The sequence below is a fragment of the Myxocyprinus asiaticus genome, chromosome 9, assembly GCF_019703515.2.
Source record: "Myxocyprinus asiaticus isolate MX2 ecotype Aquarium Trade chromosome 9, UBuf_Myxa_2, whole genome shotgun sequence".
Classification (NCBI taxonomy): Eukaryota; Metazoa; Chordata; class Actinopteri; order Cypriniformes; family Catostomidae; genus Myxocyprinus; species Myxocyprinus asiaticus.
In genome coordinates, this window is record NC_059352.1 from 40,227,830 (window position 1) to 40,252,169 (window position 24,340).

Consider the following 24,340-nt stretch of genomic DNA (forward strand, 5'->3'; position numbering starts at 1 on the left):
TGAAATGGGCATGGTTTGTGATGTTGGCATCAAGGCGGCGTATTAGAGGCGGGTTTTAGGGCAATGCTGCAGGAGTATTGGGCCAATGGTGGAAATGCAGATCAATTTTGTTCTCATTGACCAGTTGTTAGTCCTGGCTCGCACTGGCCCGATAGTGGAAAAGTGACTATTTACAGTTGCGCACATTTAAACTTGGTACGTTATAACATCAAATGCCATTGGTTCTCACTTGTCTTGTGGCATTCTGCAAAACACCTCTGTTAAAACAGCTCGACACTTCTCTCATGTTAGGTTGTCCCTCCCCTTATTATGGGTGAACTACTCCTTTAATTCTTTAATAATGAATGTTATGTGGTATAGACCTACATTACTAATACTTTTTGCTGTCCCATTTATGCAGGTGTGCTGTGGAACCTGTCGTCATGTGATTCTGTGAAGATGACGATTGCTCGGGATGCTCTGGGTCCATTAACCAATACAGTGATCATCCCTCACTCCGGGTGGGGTGCGGCTCCCCAGCGAGAGGACCAGAAACTCAAACTGCACTCGTCTTTGGTGCTGAGGAACACCACAGGATGCCTCAGGTACAGCCAACACACTAGTCTGACACACTCTTACACGTACACACATTTGTATCTTACACCACCACCAAAGGGACCCAGAGTAGAAGCAACATTCATTTTCACTCTTAACCTAAGGGAGTGTTACTATTTACCTTCCCTAGTGAAAAGGACTGTTTTTTACCACAGATCTGATGAATGCCATTGTATTGTTGACCACATGATGCTGACGTGTGTTTGTGTGTGTCAGGAACCTGAGCTCAGCAGGAGAAGAGGCGAGAAGGCAGATGCGTTGCTGTGAAGGGCTCATTGATTCTCTGCTCTATATAATCAAAACCTGCGTAAACACCTCAGATTATGACAGCAAGGTGAGTGAGAGGTTTCCTTCTGTTCGGATATAGACTATATCAGGACTGGACAAAATTTCTGATTTTAGGGTTAGGTTAGGGTTAGTTAGGCTCCCTTTTAATTTGTAAGTTGAAATCTGAATGGAATTGAACACCCCTAGGATGTTGAATTGGATTGGCAGGAAGAGGAATGTACTGAATTGCAATTCAACGACATTTAGTACAGTCACACAATTGAATTTGTTTTTAACAAAACATAAATTAACATTCATTTTGACTAATGATTTATTCCCTGGTATGTAGAACACATTTTTCTCTATTTTTGGGTCAGTGCTTTATGATTAAAACATTAAAAAAAATAGTTTAGAATTATGTCTAAACTAAGTTCAGTACTTCAGTACTGTTAACAGTTAATACAGCCATTAATTAATTAATCATCATTTAATGATTTCATATAGCACTACAATATGTCCACCACATTGTTATAAGATAATTTTATCAAAATTAATATTGACATTAAAATTTGTGATAAGTTAGAGTATTCTGGGAAATGATGTCTTCTTTTATGGTCCAATAAATGAAAGTTAATTTATTATATATGAAGTATAAATACATTAAATACAAATTTCTATAGGTTGCATTTTAAACAGTGATTATTACTGTAATTTCATAAAATGTTTTTAATGAAATACTCCATATGTTGTTTTTATTATATAAATTGGTGTCTATTGGTAATTCATACTGTCTAAGTCTTTTTTTCCCACTCCAATTCTACTTCCTTAAATTCAGATTACAATTCTGCATCCTGTTTGTTACCTTAGTCCAGATTCAGAAATTCAAGTATATATATATATATATATATATATATATATACACCGATCAGCCACGACATTAAAACCACCTGCCTAATATTGTATAGGTCCCCCTTGTGCTGCCAAAACAGCACCAACCCGCATCTCAGAATATCATTCTGAGAGGCTATTCTTCTCACCACAGTTGTACAGAGCGGTTATCTGAGTTACCGTAGACTTTGTCAGTATATACAGGTGCATCTCAATAAATTAGAATGTCGTGGAAAAGTTCATTTATTTCAGTAATTCAACTCAAACTGTGAAACTCGTGTATTAAATAAATTCAATGCACACAGACTGAAGTAGTTTAAGTCTTTGGTTCTTTTAATTGTGATGATTTTGGCTCACATTTAACAAAAACCCACCAATTCACTATCTCAAAAAATTAGAATACATCATAAGACCAATAAAAAAAAAAAACATGTTTAGTGAATTGTTGGCCTTCTGGAAAGTATGTTCATTTACTGTATATGTACTCAGTACTTGGTAGGGGCTCCTTTTGCTTTAATTACTGCCTCAATTCAGCGTGGCATGGAGGTGATCAGTTTGTGGCACTGCTGAGGTGGTATGGAAGCCCAGGTTTCTTTGACAGTGGCCTTCAGCTCATCTGCATTTTTTGGTCTCTTGTTTCTCATTTTCCTCTTGACAATACCCCATAGATTCTCTATGGGGTTCAGGTCTGGCGAGTTTGCTGGCCAGTCAAGCACACCAACACCATGGTCATTTAACAAACTTTTGGTGCTTATGGCAGTGTGGGCAGGTGCCAAATCCTGCTGGAAAATGAAATCAGCATCTTTAAAAAGCTGGTCAGCAGAAGGAAGCATGAAGTGCTCCAAATTTCTTGGTAAACAGGTGCAGTGACTTTGGTTTTCAAAAAACACAGTGGACCAACACCAGCAGATGACATTGCACCCCAAATCATCACAGACTGTGGAAACTTAACACTGGACTTCAAGCAACTTGGGCTATGAGCTTCTCCACCCTTCCTCCAGACTCTAGGACCTTGGTTTCCAAATGAAATACAAAACTTGCTCTCATCTGAAAAGAGGACATTGGACCACTGGGCAACAGTCCAGTTCTTCTTCTCCTTAGCCCAGGTAAGACACCTCTGACGTTGTCTGTGGTTCAGGAGTGGCTTAACAAGAGGAATACGACAACTGTAGCCAAATTCCTTGACACGTCTGTGTGTGTTGGCTCTTGATGCCTTGACCCCAGCCTCAGTCCATTCCTTGTGAAGTTCACCCAAATTCTTGAATCGATTTTGCTTGACAATCCTCATAAGGCTGCGGTTCTCTCAGTTGGTTGTGCATCTTTTTCTTCCACACTTTTTCCTTCCACTCAACTTTCTGTTAACATGCTTGGATACAACACTCTGTGAACAGCCAGCTTCTTTGGCAATGAATGTTTGTGGCTTACCCTCCTTGTGAAGGGTTTCAATGATTGTCTTCTGGACAACTGTCAGATCAGCAGTCTTCCCAATGATTGTGTAGCTTAGTGAACCAAACTGAGAGACCATTTGGAAGGCTCAGGAAACCTTAGCAGGTGTTTTGAGTTGATTAGCTGATTGGCATGTCACCATATTCTAATTTGTTGAGATAGTGAATTGGTGGGTTTTTGTTAAATGTGAGCCAAAATCATCACAATTAAAAGAACCAAAGACTTAAACTACTTCAGTCTGTGTGCACTGAATTTATTTAATACACGAGTTTCACAATTTGAGTTGAATTACTGAAATGAATTAACTTTTCCACGACATTCTAATTTATTGAGATGCACCTGTATATAAAATACACATTGTTTCAAAGAAGCTTTGCACAAAATCGTACTGTAATGTTTTAAATCTCCAAAGGCTTCCAGTGAACAGCTTTAGAAATGTCTTTAGTGAGCAAGCCAGAGACAATTTGGAATTTAAAAGACAATCAAAAGAGATCTAAATTCTGAAAGGTGCTCAACCTTGGACTAAATCTGAAACTACCTGAACAGTTCTGATGTAGAACAGTCAGTGCATTGGTTTGTTTGTAATATTTGTAATGTGTTTTGCACATTCTTGCCAGATATTTGACTAATTGTCAGACCGCACATGTGATGGAAGCTGCTAGCTGGCAGAGGCTCTTGTCACTTAAAAAACACCGTTACATGTTTTCTATGCCACTCCTTGAAGGGCCAAAAGAGTATTGAGTGCCCCTAGTTGTGGTTTGCAGCATTGTGTGGATGTGGTTCTTTGGTCTTTGTATGCCATCTGCTGGAACAGGAGGAACTGATATTTAGTGGTGTCTGTTAAGAAAAGCATCACTATTAATATTGCTCATGCTTTGGGTTAAGGATTTAAACAACCCCTAATGCTAAGTATTAAACTTTGGCATGTAACTTGTTTAGCACTGTATATGCTATGGACATGAATGATGCTTCAAATCATGTAGCTCATAAAGTGGTATGCTATTATTTTTTTTTTTTTCAAAGTGATCAGACTAATGGTTTTTAAGACTTAGAGGTGGACTGTTTTGACTTGGGCCATTAAGCAACCAACAAGAACACCCTAGTAACAACATAGCAACCATCCAGAATACCATAACAACCCTAATAACTGCAAAGCAACATGCTAAAAACCATCCAGAACACCTTAGCAACCACATAGCAATGCACTGGCAATCACCCTAGAATTAAGGCAGCGGGTTTTGCACGGTAAAATGCCATTCACATTTTCTTCAGAAAAAGGAGAATCTATGTCACATTCTGTCTCATCAGATTGTGGAAAACTGTGTGTGCACTTTGAGGAACCTGTCATACCGTCTGGAGCTTGAGATGCCTCCCTCTCGACTGATGGGAAACCAGGACCTGGACACACTATTGGGACCCGACAGCCCCAGTAAGCAGGCAGACTACAGCTGTTGGGGCCTCAGGAAGAAGAAGAAGAGGAGATCTTGGCAGGATCAGCAGGTGATCTCTCACTACATAAACTGACTGATCTTGGTTTCCCATACACTTATGTCATGTTATGATGTCCCCTCCCCATATGAATGTAGTCAAATAATTTGGGGTTGTTTGAGAGGGAAATTCATTTTGCACGGGCCAACAGATGTTTCAGATGAACAAGGCACCAAATGTTGTCAGTGCTATGTGTATACAGGATTTCAGCCAGGTAGCTGGAACATTCAGCGGGTTTTGTCATGAAAAACCTTGAAATATTAAAATTTTCAGGGCTTGAAAAGTTATGAAAATTGATTATATCTTACATAACGTCATTGAAAAGTAATGGAAACTCCTATAGTGAATATAAATTTCTCAAGTTATGCTTTGGTCTTAAATATTTCATCCCTAGGAATTGCTTTTTGCAGTAGAGTGCAATCTCTATAAGATTTTTTTTTAAGCTTTATGCAATAATCATGAACATGGCATGAACAGTCATTGTTTTTTTTTTTTTCACATTGACATTCATTGAGCCTTGAATAACATTTTGTAAATCGTAACAGATTAAAAAACAGAAGAATTTTTTGCCCCCACTTTTGAAATACCTGGGGTATTTCATCCTTTTATCCAAAGCGACTTACAGTACAGTATACTTATTACAGGGATAATCCCCCAGAGTAACCTTGAGTTAAGTGCCTTGCTCAAGGACACAATGGTTGTGACTGTGGGGGTCGAACCGGCAACCTTCTCTTTACAAGTTCTGTGTTTTAGCCCACTACGCCACACCATCCGTCGCTTTTTAACCAAGCCCTCATTCATTTTTCACCTGTATTGAATTATTAGGTTCTGGATTTAAATGTTTGATGTCATTTATCACCAACCAATGTGTTTCAGTCCTTTTAATTAAAGGAATAATACACCCAAACATTAAAATTCATAATTTATTCACCCTCATGTTGAAATAAACAATGCAAGATCTCGCGTTAACTTGCAAACCATTGTTTACAGGCTTCATAGCACGCACGAACATGCAACAAACGTCAAGATTTTCTCTAAAGAATGAAAAACATCTCTTCGATAATATAATTTTGCATGCTAATAATAATAAATATGTTTGTGTTTGACTTTGTTGTTGTCGTCACATGATTATATGAGCATATTTGTGCAATCCTATGTTGCAGTGGGATGGAGTGGGGCCCATTCCAGGATTTTCTGGAAGTCCAAAGGGGGCAGAGATGCTGTGGCACCCATCTGTGGTAAAGCCGTACCTCACCCTACTGGCAGAGAGCTCTACCCCAGCCACGCTGGAAGGTGCGGCTGGGTCTCTGCAGAATCTCTCTGCAGGAACCTGGAGGGTAGGCATCTTGCGGTCACTATACCATAAACACAATTATATATCACAGTGCTCAGAATAGAACTGAATTATATGAATACCAAATTGGCTTGTGGATAAAGAATTTGGCCTGCACACACTGCCTATCTTGCTCCATGTAGCCTGAACATTCTAATACATTAATATACAAATTTTTCCCTTTGAGAATATACTGGAGTGAATAACTATGTAAAAATAAAACATACAGGCTGTGGACAATTTAATTAATTAATTTATTTATTTATTTATTGCCATATTTAGAGGTGCTCTGAAAGATAACTATTTTTGTCTTTCTTTCTGTCTATCTCTCTCACCGGTCAGTTTGCAGCCTATATTCGTGCTGCCGTACGTAAAGAGAAGGGTTTGCCCATTCTGGTGGAACTGCTAAGAATGGATAATGACAGGGTGGTCTGCTCTGTGGCCACTGCTTTAAGGAATATGGCTCTTGATGCCAGAAACAAGGAGCTCATCGGTCAGTCACTCAAACTTATTGCAATCAACTCAATGCAATGCTTTACATTCCATTTTTATGACATGTCAGTTTAATGTAGTCATTATAATTTGCATTGCATCTTCTAAAATAAACATTTGCTAAAGCGGGTTCCTTTAATTGTTTTAAAGGAAAGTATGCAATGCGGGACCTAGTGACCCGTCTCCCTGGCAATGGACCATCATTGCTGTCAGATGAGACGGTGGCAGCAGTCTGTTGTGCGCTGCACGAGGTCACCAGCCGGAACATGGAAAATGCCCGTGCACTCGCCCAGACGGGCGGCATCGACAAACTGGTTACAATCAGCCGAGGACGTGGAGAGCGGTACATACCTCTTTTTAATGGGCTGTTGGTGTCTCATATTCAAAATTAAAGGCTGTAAATAAATAACTTGACAAAAAAACAAACAAACAAGGAAGGTCAAGTGGTTGATATCATTTTAAAGAAAACTTTTCAATATTTTTAATGAAATACTGTAGGTTATAATAAACTCTGAGACTCTCAGCCTAAGAAACTGCTGAAAAATCATAAAAACACATTTTATTTTGTAACAAAAATGTACTTTTTTTGTTATTTTTCTGATTTTACATTATATACCTCAGGGTGTAAATAAGGTGACTCCAAAAACTGCTTTTGCTTTGTTCCCAATCATGTCATCTGTAACTGAGTAAAATTTTGTGTTGATACAACAAAGCAATCAAAAATAGTATTACACAAATAATTTATCCTAGTGCACAAAAATGTCTCCAAGTGTCCAAAAGCCTCTCTAAACACATAAAGCATAATAATTGTACATAAGAACTAATTACACATGCAAACACAACAATAACTAAAGGTTTGCATAGCATTCAGACATGATTTTAGCAATGAGATTTCATAGAATGAGTTTCATTATGTGCCATTTGAGTCATCATTGAGTCTGTGTCATGCACTTGGCGCCATCTCCTGGTGGTCATTTGTAATTACAGTGACTGATCACATGACTCTCTGCCCACATATGGAGGACTATCACCACTGGTTGGAGCAATCTGAACCCAATCTGATTGGATTAGCATTCCATGATGCTACAGCATTTCCGATGAAGTCATCTGATTCAGGAAAGCTAACATGTTTGAAGCCAGATAGCAAGATGCCAGATAGCCAGATGCTGTGTGCACATTGTGCTTCGTGTGGGTTATCTAATGACGTATGCATTTGATTACTTTGTGTCTGGGCTCGTTTTAAAGATAATCACCTCCTCTAAGTAAAGGTATGTGATATTTTATGTTCTGTTTATTTTTCGTGAAGTTATAAGCGAAAACATGGCATATGAGCAACACCTGTCAATGACATACACTGGCGGCCAAAAGTTTGAAAATAATGTACATTTTCCTCTTATGGAAAGAAATTGGTTCTTTTATTCACTAAAGTGGCATTCAACTAATCACAATGTATAGTCAGGTGTTAATAAAGTGAAAAATTACTATTACAATTTGAAAAAACTTCTTAAACTACTTCAAAGTGTTCTCATCAAAAAATCCTCCACGTACAGCAATGACAGCTTTGCAGATCCTTGGCATTCTAGCTGTCAGTTTGTCTAGATACTCAGGTGACATTTCACCGCACACTTCCTGTAGCACTTGCCATAGATGTGGCTGTCTTGTCGGGCACTTCTCACGCACCTTACAGTCTAGCTGATCCCACAAAAGCTCAATGGGTTTAAGATCCATAACACTCTTTTTCAATTATCTGTTGTCCATTGTCTGTGTTTCTTTGCCCAATCTAACCTTTTCTTTTTGTTTTTCTGTTTCAAAAGTGGCTTTTTCTTTGCAATTCTTCCCATAAGGCCTGCACCACTGAGTCTTCTCTTTACTGTTTTAAATGAAACTGATGTTGAGCGGGTAGAATTCAATGAAGCTGTCAGCTGAGGACATGTGAGGCATCAATTTCTCAAACTAGAGACTCTGATGTACTTATCCTGTTGTTTAGTTGTATCTGGGCCTTCCACATCTCTTTCTGTCCTTGTTAGTGCCAGTTGTCCTTTGTTTTTGAAGACTGTAGTGTACACCTTTGTATGCAAACTTCAGTTTTTTTTGGCAATTTCAGGTATTGTATAACCTTCATTCCTCAAAACAATTATTGACTGACTAGTTTCTAGAGAAAGCTGTTTCTCTTGTTTTTGCCATTTTTGACCTAATATTGACCTTAAGACATGCCAGTCTATTGCATACTGTGGCAACTCAAAAACAAACACAATGTTAAGCTTCATTTAACAAACCAAATAGCTTTCAACTGTGTTTGATATAATGGCAAGTGATTTTCTAGTACAAAATTAGCAATTTAGCATGATTACTCAAGGAAAAGGTGTTGGAGTGATGGCTGCTGGAAATGGGGCCTGTCTAGATTTGATCAAAAATGACTTTTTTCAAATAGTACTGGTGCAGTTTTTTATATCAGTAATGTCCTGACTATACTTTGTGATCAGTTGAATGCCACTTTGGTGAATTAAAGTACCAATTTCCTTCCGAAACAGCAAAATCTGTACATTATTCCAAACGTTTGGCTGCCAGTGTATACTGTACTTAGCTATTACTCGCTATATTTTTGTTTGTGAGTAAAACAAATAGGCTGGTTGTATTCTACTCTTTTAGAGTTTCCAACAACATAAGACACATGGCTATTTGATCAGTTTGATGTTTTACTGATTACAATAATATGTACAGTGCAACGTTTTTAATAAATTGTCAAAAATGGAACACTTCTGATTTGTCTGCAAATTTCAAAGCATTTGGTCACAATGCCGAAATGCATTGTACACACACAAACGTTACCTATTTTATTTTATTATATTTTGTTATTTTTTATTTATTTATTTATTTATTTTTTTGTTGGCCCTTCTGAGCTTAAAGGGTTAAAGAAGGCACACTGTTTTATAACATGAAATTTATTGTTGTAAATTTAAACATAATATACACTACATGGCCAAAAGTATGTGGTCAGGTGAACACCACACTCATATGTGCTTGTTGAACATATAATTATAAAACAATTGGTTAATAGTGAACTGGTCCTCCCTTTGCTGCTAAGTCAAATTCTGCTCCTCTGGGATGACTTTCTTTTATGCTTTGGGGGGTTTTCCCATTCAGACACAAGAAAATTAGTGAAGTCACGCAGTGATGTTGGGCGATGGGGACTGGCTTGCAATCAGTGTTTCAGTTCATCCCAAAGGTGTTCAGTGGGGTTCAGGTCTGGGCTTTGTGCAGGCCAGTCAAGTTTTTTCACACCATACACAATAACATTTTATGGACCTCAATTTGTGCACAGGGGCATTGTCATGATGGAACAGGAAAGGTACACCCCATTCTATTAAAAATTTTGCCTAAGGAGATTGCTTGGCTGTATGCTTGATTTTATGCCCCTGCTAGTAATGGGAAATAGCCAAACCCATTCATTAGTAGGGGGTGTTCACATACCTTTGGCCATGTAGTGTGATTAAAATGTGTATATATAGAGCCTAGTTGTTTACTATGGACTTGCCCGTCCAGACAGAGTGTTTAAGTTCTTTTTTTCTGTTACAGGTATTCCATGAAAGTGGTAAAGGCAGCAGCTCAGGTGCTAAACACTCTGTGGCAGTACAGAGATCTGCGTACATTCTATAAAAAGGTACACATACTCAACCATTGTTGTCTGTGGTAAGGAGCACTGATGTTCTCATGAGATCTCAGGACAATGTGTTCTGTGGTTCATCAGGATGGATGGAACCAGAATCATTTTATCACTCCAGTGTCCACTCTGGAACGAGACCGTTACCGGTCCCAACCCATCCTACCAACCAGCAACGTACAGATGTCACCTGTCATCCAGTCAGGTGGGCCATCATAACCTCAAGGAATTGTGGGAAATTGTTGGAACTATTCCTAAAGGCTGTTATTCATTTTTTTTCTCTCATTTTCTATTTGTTCTTTAGATTGTTTTATCATCTTCATTTTCTTAGTTGATGTTTTAAATTTTTTACACTTAGGAGGAAGTGCCACCTCATCACCTGCGATGTTGGGTATAAGAGGTCACCATTTCAATCAGCGAAGAACCCAGTCGTCTATGCAACTTCATAATTATTATGGAGATGCCAACAGAAACACAAGTCAGTATACAGGTGAGCTTTCCTGAATCCCTCTGTCCCCTTCATAACAGGCAAAATGCAATTTTTTTTAAAAAGATTTTTAGGCCGTACTATGCTAATTAAAGTTTGTTCGCATATTTACATATACAGTATACTTAAATGATTAGTTCACCCGAAAATGAAAATTCAGTCAGCCTGTGTTGTTATAACCCTACAGTATATGACTATTTTTTTTCTTAACACAAAGGGAGAACTTGTGAAAAAATGTTGTGCTCAGTGATGTCATATAATGTTTATAGTAACCACCACTTCAAGCTTCAAAAGGACACAAAATTCAGAAGTCTAATAAATTATTCCATGAGAATCATGATTGTTATGAAAGCATACGATAAGGTTTGATGAGAAACGAAGCAAAATCTATTGTATTATTTAGTGAAAATTTTCACTGACCATTGATCACCTGTGTGCATTCATGATGAGGCACGAAAGCAACAGTTAATGCAGCCCCCTAGCGACATTGGGGCGTTCAAGCGAAAACTAATTTTGTTTATTTAAAAACAGGTCCTCCACAGCATTTGCGACAACAGAACACAACACAGCTGCACACCAAATAGAGAACAGAACTTACCAAACATGTCTGAAATTTTGTAGTCGAAGAATTGATGCATTTCTACGTTTTTTGAAGAAAAGAAACAAATTTGTCAAGCCAATCACCTGAGCCGTTAATGCATCAATTAGACCTTGTTTCAGACAAGGAACAACACAAGTCTATTTCACTCTGTTAAAAGCCATCCAAAAAATCCAACATGATTACGATGGAAATCAACATGTTGCTTCCGAATGTTTACGTACCCTGAAATCGACCCCAGTCTGCCAAATTACTGATAAGCGGCATGGCTCAACAGACATTTTTGCATCAATTCAAACATAACGTCATGGTTACTTTCGTAACCTCCGTTCCCTGATGGAGGGAACGAGATGTTGTGTCGATGTAGTGACACTAGGGGTCACTCTTGGGAGCCCCAAACACCTCTGAGAATTGGCGAGTGGAATTTGCATGCCACTCCCCTGGACATATGGGCACAAAAGGAGCTGGTATGCAACCACTCATTCAGGTTTTGTGCTGAGGAGCCGAGATAAGGTCCCGGCCACACCCCGCCCAAAAAAGGGGGGGGTATTTTTAGTGGAAATACGTCACATGGCTTTACCGAGCCTTGTCGGAAGTATGTCATGTGGAGAGGTCCCATGGTAGGTTCTACCCAAAGGGGGAGGAGTTTGTACAAAGCATGGCGACCGGGGGCAGAGGGGACCCTGCCCAAGGAAGACGCAGTTTACCGACAGGGAAACGATTTTGCGGAAAATATCACATGGGGTTGCCTTCGGGGGAACCAGCACATGCGGAGCACCTACCTCAGTATAGGGCCTCATTAGCACACTTACTGAGCCAGCAGCGAGTTTCTCTGCAAACTCAACTGCCACAGGGCTAAGGAGGAAAGTCATTCAGGGATCACAGTCTGTGAACACTACTGGGAGTCAAGAGTGCACGTCTTCCCCTCAAGGGAGGGGAAAGGCACTATGCGCAAGCAGTACACCCGACCAGTTGTCCCGGAACTTACCTGCTCGTGCCTGCCACTACTCTGGACGAGACCGGCTCAACCCAGAGATTGTAGAACCTCGCAAAGGTGTTAGGTGCTACCCAGCCCGCTGCTCTGCAGATGTCTGCCAAAGAGGTGCCACTGGCCAGGGCCCAGGAGGCCGCCACACTCCTGGTAGTGTGGGCTCATAACCCCGCAGGGGGTGGCACGTCCTGAGCCTGATATGCCATTGTGATGGCGTCAATGACCCAATGGGTGATCCTCTGTTTGGAGACAGCGCTTCCTTTCCGCTGTCCACCAGTACAGACAAAGAGCTGCTCGGAGCTTCTAAAGCTCTGTGTGCGTTCCAAATAGGTGCGTAAAGCTCACATTGGACACAGCAATGCCAAGGCTGGGTCTGCCTCCTCCTGGGGCAGTGCGGACCGAACTCCAGGCATGATTCGCTGACAGAGAACGCCTGCAGGTCCCCTATCCTCTTGATGGAAGTGAGCGCAGTCAGGAGGGCAGTCTTCAAAGAGAGTGCCTTAAGCTCAGCTGACTCCAAGGGCTCAAAGGGAGCTCCCTGTAGACGCTGAAGGACTACAGAGAGGTCCCACGGGGGGACGAGGCACGGTCTAGAGGGGTTCAACCTCCTAGCGCCTCTCAGGAACCTGATGATCAAGTCGTGCTTCCCCAAGTACTTACCATCTACCGAAATAGTGGCTACATGCACCTTCAAGGTGGAGGGGGACAGCCGCCCCTCCAACCTCTCCTGCAGGAAGGAAAGCACCGATCCGACTGCACATCTCTGGGGGTCTTCGCGTCGGGAAGAACATCACTTAGCGAACAGACGCCACTTCAAGGCATACAGGCATCTCATAGAGGGAGCCCTAGCCTGAGTGATCGTGTCTACCGCCGCGGGCGGTAGGCCACTTCAGTCCTCCGTGTCCCGTCCAAGGGCCAGACGTGGAGATTCCAGAGGTCTGGTCACGGGTGCCAGATGGTGCCCCGTCCCTGAGAAAGAAGGTTCTTCCTCAGGGGAATTCACCAGGGGGGGGGGGCTGTCGTGAGGAGAGTGAGATCCGAGAACCATGTATGGGTAGGTCAGTAGGGTGCTACTAGTAGGCTCACTTGGGGAAACGCATACTTGCATAGTCCAGGGGGCCAGCTATGTGCCAACGCATCTATACTGAGAGGTGCCTCGGTCAGGGCATACCAAAGCGGGCAGTGGGAGGATTCCCGGGAAGCAAACAGGTCTACCTGTGCTCGACTGAATTGACTCCAAATCAGCTGGACCACCTAAGGGTGGAGTCTCCACTCTCCCCTGAGGGTAACCTGATGTGACAGTGCGTCCGCTGCGGTGTTGAGGTCGCCCGGGATGTGAGTGGCTCGTAGCGACTAGAGGCGCTGCTGACTCCAAAGGAGGAGACGGCGGGCGAGTTGTGACATGCAATGGGAGCATAGACTGCCTTGGCGGTTGATGTATGCTACCGTCGCTGTGTTGTCCGTCCGGACCAACACATGCTTGCCCTGGTTCAACGGCCGAAACCTCCGCAGGGCAAGCAGTACTGCCAACAACTCTAGGCAGTTGATGTGCCAATGCAGCCGCGGGCCAGTCCAGGAGCCAGCGGCTGTCTGCCCGTTGCATACGGCGCCCCAGCCCGTCTTGGAGGCGTCTGTTGTAACCACGATGTGCCTGGAGACCTGCTCTAGCGGCCCGTAGAAATGCCAGATCGGTCCAAGGGCTGAAGAGGCGGCGACAGACTGGCGAGATGGTCACGCGATGTGTCCCACAGTGCCATGCCCATCTCGGGACTCGAGTCCGAAGCCAGTGCTGAAGCGGTCTCATATGCATCAACCCAAGCTGCTGAGGATGCCATATGCCCCTGGAGCCTCTGAAAGTGTTTCTCTGTCTGAATGCCTTCAGACAGTTCAGCACCGTTCGTGAGGCGCACTGTCATCGAGACTGAGTCCAACTCCAAACCGAGAAAAGAGATGCTCTGAACTGGGGAGAGCTTGCTCTTTTCCCAGTTGACCCGAAGCCCCAGTCGGCTGAGGTGCCGAAGCACGCGGTCCCTGTGTGCGCACAGTAACTCTCGAGAGTGAGCTAGGATCAGCCAGTCGTCGAGATAGTTGTGGATGAGGATGCCCACTTCCCTTAGCGGGGTAAGGGCTACCTTTGTAACCTTCGTAAAGATGCGAGGGGACAGGGACAGGCCAAAGGGGAGGACCTTTTACTGGTATGCCTGGCCTTCGAAGGCAAACCGCAGGAAGGGTCTGTGTCGAGGTAAGACCAAGACGTGGATGTACGTGTCCTTCAGGTCTACCACCACGAACCAATCTTGATGCCGGACACTTGCTAGAATGCGCTTTTGCGTCAGCATCTTGAACGGGAGTCTGTGCAAAACCCGGTTCAGTACTCACAGATCCAGGATTGGTCGCAACCCACCGCCTTTCTTTGGTACGATGAAGTAAGGGCTGTAGAACCCTTTCTTCATCTCGGCTGGAGGGACAGGCTCTATCGCGCCCTTGCGCAGAAGGGTAGTGATCTCCGCATGCAAGGTAGCGGCGTTCTCGCCCTTCACCAAGGTGAAGTGGACACCGCTGAACCTGGGCGGGTGCCTGGCGAACTGAATCGCGTAGGCGAGTCGGACGGTCCGGATCAGCCATTGCGACGGGTTGGAAAGCGCGAGCCACGCACCCAAACTCCGGGCGAGGGGGACCAAGGGAATGATCATGTCGGATGTACCGGCAGGTGGGGCCTCGCGGCGGGGCGCAGCTTGAGGTGCCACGTCGAGGGGATCCGAGTCCCGTGGCTGTGCTGAGTCCAGGGACATCGAAGCACTTACCTGGCTCCTGCTGCCCGCCATAAGATTGGCCAAAGGGGGGGGAGGAGGAGCAAAGATGAGACGGTGGACGGTGGTCATGATGACGGCCATGCACACCGGACATGTGACCCAGGGAACAAGAGAACTGCTCTTTTGCTGAACTTTTGGGTACCACAGCCTCTTGGGCATGCAGTGCAATTAAATGAAAACGAAACAAAAGATTCTTCTCCAGGCCCTCCACTGGGGGATGGAGTGGTCTGCTTACCAGCTCCAGTGTAGCAGGTCTCCTTGCCCCTGGGCCGCCCATCTCAGGGGCTCTTCGAAGCCTTCATCGGGTTCTTAGCGGCCGGCCGTGAGACGGGTGGTGTCTGCTTCCTGCGCTGGGCTCTTTGCCGGGGCTGGGCCACGGGAGCAGGCTGCGGCGGAGCCGATGTCGTTGCAGCAGGAGGACGCCCTTGGCGATGAGCAGACGGGGTGCGGGGTCTTGCGCCGTGCCGAGGCAGGATGTGACGTATGGCCTCCATCTGCTGCTTCACCACTGAGAACTGCTGGGAAAAGTCCCCGACGGTGTCGCCGAATAGGCCAACCTGGGAGATGGGGGCATCAAGGAACCGTGCCTTGTCAGCCTCTCGCATCTCAACCAAGTTGAGCCAAAGGTGGCACTCCTGGACCACGAGGGTGGACATCGTCTGCCCGAGAGACCGCGCCGTGACCTTCATCGCCCGGAGAGCGAGGTCAGTCGCCGAACGCAGTTCCTGCATCAATCCTGGGTCAGAACTACCCTCGTGCAGTTCTTTTAGCACCTTGGCTTGGTGTACTTGCAGGTGTGCCATGGCATGCAGGGCGGAGGCGACTTGTCCAGCGGCACTGTAGTCCTTAGCTGTTAGGGACGACGTAACCCTACAGGCCCTGGACAGGAGTTTCGGGCGCCCGCGCCAGGTGGCGGCGTTCTGCAGACATAAGTGCACCGCGAGTGTCTTATCCACCTGGGGGATCAACGAGTACCCCCTGGCCACTCCGCCATCGAGGGTAGCGAGAGTGGGGGAGCTGAAAGATCGGGACCTGGCAGAAAAAGATGCCTCCCATGATCTTGTCAGCTCGTCATGCACTTCCGGGAAGAAAGGAACAGGGGCGGGGCGTGGCACCCCGAGCCCAGGAACCAATCATCGAGCCGCGATGGTTCCGGGGAGAGTGGAGGGTTCCACTCTAACCCGACACTTGTGGCCACCCAGGAAAGCATGTCCGTCATTTCCACGTCAGCCTGGGACTGGGCGACCATTCCTGAAGGAGGAAGCCCAGTCGAAGCCTCTGCGTCTGACTGGACGAGCCCGCTCTCCGATGCTGCACTCGATAACTCATCCTCTTCCTGGGCTCTGAACGAGGGGTCGAACTCGCCCTGAGACGAGCCGGCAATCTCGTCCGAGCGCGCGACCAGGGCAAGCGAGCGTGCTGGGGAATGGGAGGTCCGTGGGGGGATGCCCAGCGGAGGTGGTCCCATTGAGGTCCCCAAATCGCCCCCAGTGCTAACCGGCACGGCCTCATACCCGTAGGTAGAAGGACCGAGGCAGGGAGCCGCTGGGGTGGCTTGCTTTCTTACGAATGCAAGCCGCAACCGCAACGTTGCCATGGTCATGTTCTCGCAGTGAGGATCCATGAACGATGTCTCCGCGTGGGCAGCGCCCAGACACGTAAGACAGCGATCGTGGCCGTCGGAAGCGGAGAAATAACGACCGCAACCAGGAATAACACACAAACGGGACGGCATCTTTAAAAAGACGCGTCTTTAAAAAGACGTTCCGTGTGTGCCGCTCTTTCAGAAAGAAAATATACTTTATTAGAATATACTCTTTTAAATGTTCTGCCGAAGCGCCCAGGGGCGTTCTCTGCAAACCACAGATGCAGAGGGGGAGAAGCCGCTGAAATGCAGCGTAAGATCCAGCAGAGAGAGAGGTGAATGAACTCGGTGGATGAATTCAGCTCAATGAATAGAACCGCTCAGCTCTGAAGAGAAAATCTGAATGAGTGGTTGCATACCAGCTCCTTTTATACTCGTATGTCCGGGGGAGTGGCATGCAAATTCCACTCGCCAATTCTCATTGGCCTTTTAAAAAAAAAAGATCAGAGGTGTCTGAGTGTCACTACGTCACTACTGACCCCTAGTGTCACTACATCGACACAACGTCGAGTGAGTGACAGATAGGGAATCACATTTCCCTCTGGCACTACTGCATTTTGTGCGAGTAACCTTTGAGGCACGGGTTCTGGTCCCATGGAAACCAAAAACTGGAGCTCACACACATCCATAAGTTCAATAACACTTCCAGCTTTGGCCACTGGGTGCAGTGGTTTTAATTTCAGTAAGCACAGACTAATTTCAGCAGCAGAACATTCAACCTACTGTTGCCGAATTCACAGTGTGATAAGTCTGAAAAAATCACTTGTGAAACATATATTATAATATTCATACATTTTTGTGATTTATATTTTGCTTGCAAAAAGATTTGTCAGAATACATGCCAACTTTGTATGACCGTTCATTTTACCCACATAATAGTGTAGTTACAGCATCTACTAGGAAGGGCTAACTGCTGAAGCTAACCAGCCAAACTTCGACCCCCCCCTTAGCCTAAAATGTTTCTTCAGCAAACTTCAGCAAAATGACTAGACAATAATTAGCAATGGCACAGCACTCTTATAAATCAACAGAACCACCTGTCTATTAATTAAGAAGCTGGACTTGAAGAACTAATAGATATTTCTCTCAGCATGCTCTGTTCAACTAATAGAGCAATCTGATTTTTTTCCCGTCTGGTCTAAAGCATTAATGGTCATTAATTTAAGAGCACTTGACCTCTGTAGTTACTCTTTATTGATTGTGGGTACTTCAGCCTGGAGGGTGATTCAGAATGTGAGTTCAGTGTTAGTGAGGTCTTTATTAAGCCTGTTGTGCTGCTGAATCGTTTCCGAATCAAACTGACTACTACAGATAAACATTTCTTGCACAGACTTATCTCATATACTGTATGATTCTGCAAGTAACACATTGACTTGCACTATTTCCACTATTATTTGCAAAAATACAGTTTCATGGCTTGGAAGAAATATTTATGGCTGGTAAAAAACAATTAACCAGCCATTAACAGGTATGTAAAAAAAAGTAAATGTTTGACTCTGGTTACAACTACATCAAGTATTAGTTACTAAGTACTGTATATGATAGTGGGACATTTTAATAAGAATTTGTTTGAATGTGTTATAATTTGTGTGTGAATGTGTGTGTTTAGGGTCTGGGAAGCAGTCTGCTTATTTCATCAGTTCTTTTCCATCACCTTCAGCAGAGGAGTCCCATAGGTCAAAGGTGAGTTTAACCAACCCTGAACACATGAAAGAAATGGCATCTCATGCCACCTGCACTTAAATGCCCTGTGCACACAGCTTCCTGCAAATTATAACCATTGACTTGGATTTAATTTGTCTAATCCCAAAGATTACATTTACGAAATCCATTGAGCATTTCCTTGGACATTCCTCACTGTGCCCACAATTACAGATGCGATGCAGCCAGGGGCGTGGATTCCAGGGGGGATTATTACCCCCCCAATAATCAAAACAAGCAAGTACAGCCCCCCCAATATTTATACCAACTTCACGTTGCAACCCCCCAAAATTCAAGCCAAATCAACGCCCTTGGATGCAGCCTCTAAGAAGCACGTCAAAAGAAAACAGATCTTGTGATTTCATGCAGTGTGACGTGACATGAAGTGGTGCAGGAGAGACATGATCAGTAGAGGGCAGAGGGAATAGTCAGTGTTTTCTAATATCAGTAATAATACATTTTAAACTACACAAAAAAAAAAAAAAAAAAAAAAAATGTATATGAACAGAGCCAAGCATTCACAAAATACTCTTTGCGATGAAATTAACAGTGCATATGCATATAAAAAATGATTTAAAAACAACAATACATTTGCTCCACATAATTACATTTTTACATATTTTTAAAAAGCCTAATACAATTTTTCAAGGATCTCGTGGCCTACCTGCAGTACATGTGTATTGTCCACACTTGGGAAACACTCATAATAAAACCAGTCTCATTTTAAATCACATTTGCAGTCCAGCGGTTCTCATCAGCGCAAATTGTAGCCTATATTTAATATATTCTAATAACTCTCTTACAAGGTTATAACTTAAAATGCTCATGAGATTCTGTATGATGCACCCACAAACGATGCAGTAGGCTATATGTGACTGGAGTAGGGGCGTGAGCTCTTACCCTAGTTGCGCCACCTGTTGGATATTGTGAGAAGTGCAACAAATGTATTTTAATTCTAAGAAGCCTGCCTGTGTTCACATTATCGATTGAAAGAGCATGAAAAATGCATGATTTTAAAGGCTGCACCTGAATAGGCACTTTAACAGCACACTATGTGTGCGTGTCTTTCCATTTAATTTAAAATGTTTAAATAAACTGATGTGAGATTTTAAACATTCAATGTTTGCAAGTGTTCATTAATTGCATTGTGCATCTCAAGATAATTAACATAAATTATGTTAATATATGTTGGGATATAACTATGCCTTCAGGAAAGTAAGAGGCTTGACAGTTTTACTCTTCAAGGTATTTATTTCAAGGATAATTTAATTCTAATATTTCTATACAAAATCATCACAGCAGAGTGGACCATTTAAGATTGTTCCCTTTAGACAAACCTAACAAAATATATGAGACAATGATAAACAAAAGAGGAGACATTTAAAGCTAAAGTATGTCATTTTCTATGCCATTAGTATCACCAAATCGAATTGCAAAAATAATCACTGTTATCAGATTTCAGAAAATCAATGCATCCTAAATATAACCTCATCACACAAGAAAAATAATAACAATAATATTTAAAAAAAACTTACAAATAAAACAAAGTCACTGGACTTTTGTTAACGTGTCTAGAAATATAACACTTAGTAAAAATGTGGTTTCAGATATTTGTTGTTAAAGTTATTATTTACATATACTATATTAATCAGGCACACAAAAGGCACCTGTTTTGTAGAATGACCCCCATCTCCTCTTTCAGCATGGCCAGCTCTACTACCCAGAGGAGGCAAATCAAAGCGGCTACGACTCCTACGGAATGTACCTGACATCTCCGATGGGATATGAGGATGCGTTCCTCAATGAGCCAGTTCAGTACCCAGTGGTGAGCGAGAAACAGGTTCTCAAACCCAATACCAACTACGTGGACTTCTACTCCACCACACGCAGGCCTTCATACAGAACTCAGACCTACCCAGCCTCACCTGACTCCTGGGTGTAGGCGTGTACTGTGTGTGTGTGTGTGTAAATATGTTTATGTAAAGTGTAGCCATAAATAGACTATTGCAAGGAGATGACACTTATCTGAGTCAGTGGAATCCAGGAGTATTCCTATACCATGGTATGGACAAGCTGTTGATTTTGAGTGGTGACTGGATTTTAATTTGCGGGATTTATTTTGTGTTTTTTGTGTGTATGTGCGTTCGGGTGTGTATGCGAGCAAGCTGTTGCATTTGAAGTGATTCATTCATTTTCAGTTGTTGAATTTAAATTGTGCAAGTGTGTGTGTGATTTTATGATGACAGATTTATGTGCACCATTGAATTAACTTGAATTTTTTGACCTGGAATTGAATGTTAGCCAAAGACTTTACTTTTCAGTCACTGATATTTTTAAACAGTAGTGTGTTTAAGGTTTAATGTAATGAGAGCCATCTTTTAAAGTTTGTATTATTCATGTTTTTTTTTTTTGTTGTTTTTTTTATCGCATGTTATTAAAAGTCACCTCAGTTCCTGAGCCAAATGAAAAAGTGTAACGAAATTACATATTGGCCTAAAAGACCAATTAAGAAATAATAGCTGTGTAAAACAAAAAAAAACTTTAATGATGTTCTGTGCATTGAAAAACAAAATGTCCTTTTGTCTGGTTTCATTGCTGTAGCCTACTTAATGTAAAGACAAATCTATGTTCCATTGAGTCTTGTACAACTACGTCAGTTTATTGTACAGTACAACTGTGATCTGTGCTCCTACGCACAAAAAACTGTTCCACGATAAATCGCTATGTAGAAGTGTGTGTATATGTAAGAGCCCTTATGGAAACAGTTATTACTATACTATCAGAATATTTAGATGTAATAAAGATAACATTTGTTTTTTGTTGTTTATGTTGTTTGTTCCCCTACACTGAAAAAAAAAATCTTGTTGTTTCGACTTAAAAAAGTAAGTGTTTATGCTGCAAAATGTGTCAACTTAAGGTTTTTAAACAGAACCTAAATTTGACTTAAATTATTATAACTTGTTAATTGATTAATGTCTTAAGTAAAATTGACTTTCAAAGATCAACTTCATTCTAATAATTTCAAACTGAATATAGAAGTTTATTTCACATATTGATAACCATAGATGTAGTTAGTGCTATCCAGTCAGACCAATGTCTGATCCCTTTATCATATTCAGAATTAAAGGGATAGTTCACCCAAAAATGAAAATTCTCTGATAATTTACTCACCCTCATGCCATCTGAGATGTGTATGACTTACTTTCTGCAAACCACTTTTGAAGATTTGTAGAAAAAGATCCAGGCTCAGCAGGTCCTTAGAATGGGAGTGGATGGTGATTAGATGTTTGTAGGTCCAAAAAGCACAGATAGTCAGCATAAAAGTAATCCATCCTGTCTCTAGCGGTGACATTAATGTATTCTAAATCAAATCGATCAATTTGTATGTGAAAAAGAACGATATTGAAGCACTTTTTAACAATAAATTATCACTTCCAGTCAGGCGTTGAAGAATGGCCGAATTTATCTGAGTGCTACCGTGACGTACACATCTCAGATGGCATTAGGGTTAATTATCAGAGAATTTTCATTTTTGGGTGAACTACCCCTTTAAGTTTGTCAATGAGACAAATAACTGAAAGTGACTACAAACACAACAACCAACAGCATTAATAAAAGCAGCAAACAGAAAAAATTAGAAGTATAACAGTAACACTGCAATTTGCATAATGTATTCATGCCACAGTGCATGCTGGGATTTCAAATACGTTAGCTTGAAGTGTTTAGTTCTCTTGACTTAAATTTTTGATTTCAGCTGAACAGTTTTTCTAAGTTCAATACTTTAATCACAGGTGAAATAATTGAGTTATCTCAACAAGATCAGTCCAGGGCAGTTATTCTAACTCTTCATTTAAGTTATGATACCTAAAAGGCAAAGTCCTTTTTTACAATGCACCACAATGTGCTACAGTTCAATTTAATTTAATTTTTAAAGTACTTTTCACAGTACAAGTTAGGCTGAGAGCAGGCCATTGGTCATAGCGGCAAAAAAGAAGTCCTTGAGATTTTAAATAGACCAGTCCGGAGTATTATTGTCACTGCCACAGTTTATAAGACTTACGTATTAAAGGTTGTCTGTAAACTGTCTGTGTACTTTGGTACTACAGTAGAGATAACTGTCATGTGATAGCAGGCTACTGTTGGTCAAAGCCACACCCATTTCATCAAAGATTGTAGAGAAGCACTCATATAATGACTAACTACTGTAGGTGAGTGAAGTCAATACTTATTTTAACCATTATATAATAAGATGATTAGTCTTCAGTATTCAATCTTTAACATGTATGGCATGAAATGGAAAGTAAGATTAAGGTTTGGGACTTTTAAGTGTACCTGCGTTTCATAAATATTATGACCTGCTTACAGTAGTTTCACTTTAGAGTAAATCAGAAGAGTGTATTTCTCCTTTCTTTGTCATTTTGCAAACCACTCCAGATTTAATTTAGAACAGTGTAATTTAAAATTACATTATATATTAGGATCATTTGTGATATGTATGTGAAAGGATTCAGGTCACCAAGATTAAATTAAATTAGTGCATTAAAAAGAATGAAAAACTAAGCTACACCTGCGAGAATCTGGCCTTGGTAACTGTCATTAAGTAATATTCCGTGTTTAATACAAGTTAAGCACAATCAGCAGCATTTATGGCATCATACTGATTACCACAAAAATTTATTTTGACTTGCCCCTCCTTTTCTTTAAAAAAAGCAAAAAATCTGGGTTCCATGAGGCCTTACCAATTACCACTTTCACTTAAAATGGAAGCGAATGGGGCCAATCTGTAAACGTTAGAATACTCACTGTTTCACAAGTATAGCAACAAGACGTAAACAATATGCGTGTTAACATGACTTTAGTGTGATAAAATCGCTTACTAACCTTTTCTGTGTAAAGTTAAGCCAATTTTACAACTTCATTGCCATGAAGATGTAATGTCCTTTACATTACGATTTAAACAACTTTACAACTCAAATAATACATGAGAATTCATGTAATTGCTTTTAAAAAACTTAAAAGCTTCACATTTCTGCCTTTAAACCCTGCAAAAATTGGCCCCATTCACTTTCACTGTGCCTCATTATCTAGATTTTTATTATTATTATTATTATTTATTTATTTATTTATTTTTTTTAAAGAAAAGCAAGGATGAATCGAAATAATCCTTTGTGGTAATTAAAGTTATGCCCTAATAATTTGTATTGAATATTCCTTTAACAACAGCTCAAGGTCTGAGTGATCGCACTTGCTGAGTGTAAACAAGTTCTAATGGGATCATCATTCTTCTACATAGAAATATAAAGAGACCAGTTAAAGCCTAAGCTGAGATATAAAGTCATGACATGTTCTAAACCATATGATTTCAGTCAGCCAATAGATAGCTGCGAGCAGATATGCGAATGGGCTTTCGGCTCTGATAAACACCTGTCCTGGGGTGCGTTTCCTGTACAATGACGTAACTTGCTGCTGAACCACCATAGTACGACGCATCGTTAGATAAACTAACTAGCTAGTCACGACTGTTTCCCGAAACCCTAGTAACTATGTTGCACATTCATCATTCGAACCATGTTGGTTCAACAATGTGGAGCTGTCATTAATGACGTTACTCAGGGGGTGGAGTAATAACTTCTGCAGAGATTTAATGGATATCAAATTATAACAGCTCATTTACATGGACAGAAAGCCATATATTGTGAAAAAACTGTTTAAGACACGTAATAGACATTTACGTTTATATGCATTTTGTCAGTGGCATACTCTTTACTACAGTAAGAGGTTTGGTCAGTAAGCAGCTCCACAGCAACGTTATTTCCCTGTGACGCTGCTGTATATAAAGAACATGGGCCATGGCATCTGAGGACTACTTCTGTTATTTTCTGTTCTCCATTGTTTCGCTTTATTTTCACATGCCCTTCTGTTGCTGGTGTGTTTTT

General features: G+C 41.9%; 1 protein-coding gene across 4 annotated transcripts in view; it reads left to right on the forward strand.

Annotated features, from left to right (window-relative positions):
- The window catches only part of LOC127445821 (plakophilin-4-like), a 66,081-nt gene extending 44,672 nt beyond the window's left edge, over positions 1 to 21,409 (forward strand). For all 4 annotated transcript variants that reach the window (XM_051706216.1, XM_051706217.1, XM_051706218.1 and 1 more), the window contains 11 exons: positions 401 to 584; positions 811 to 928; positions 4,504 to 4,695; positions 5,847 to 6,020; positions 6,359 to 6,509; positions 6,659 to 6,851; positions 10,085 to 10,169; positions 10,257 to 10,374; positions 10,528 to 10,659; positions 18,313 to 18,386; positions 20,107 to 21,409. In XM_051706216.1, the coding sequence (XP_051562176.1) occupies positions 401 to 584; positions 811 to 928; positions 4,504 to 4,695; positions 5,847 to 6,020; positions 6,359 to 6,509; positions 6,659 to 6,851; positions 10,085 to 10,169; positions 10,257 to 10,374; positions 10,528 to 10,659; positions 18,313 to 18,386; positions 20,107 to 20,346 (1,661 nt within the window). In that variant the 3' untranslated portion in view covers positions 20,347 to 21,409. The remainder of the gene's footprint in view (positions 1 to 400; positions 585 to 810; positions 929 to 4,503; positions 4,696 to 5,846; positions 6,021 to 6,358; positions 6,510 to 6,658; positions 6,852 to 10,084; positions 10,170 to 10,256; positions 10,375 to 10,527; positions 10,660 to 18,312; positions 18,387 to 20,106) is intronic.
- The last annotated feature ends 2,931 nt before the right edge of the window (positions 21,410 to 24,340 follow it).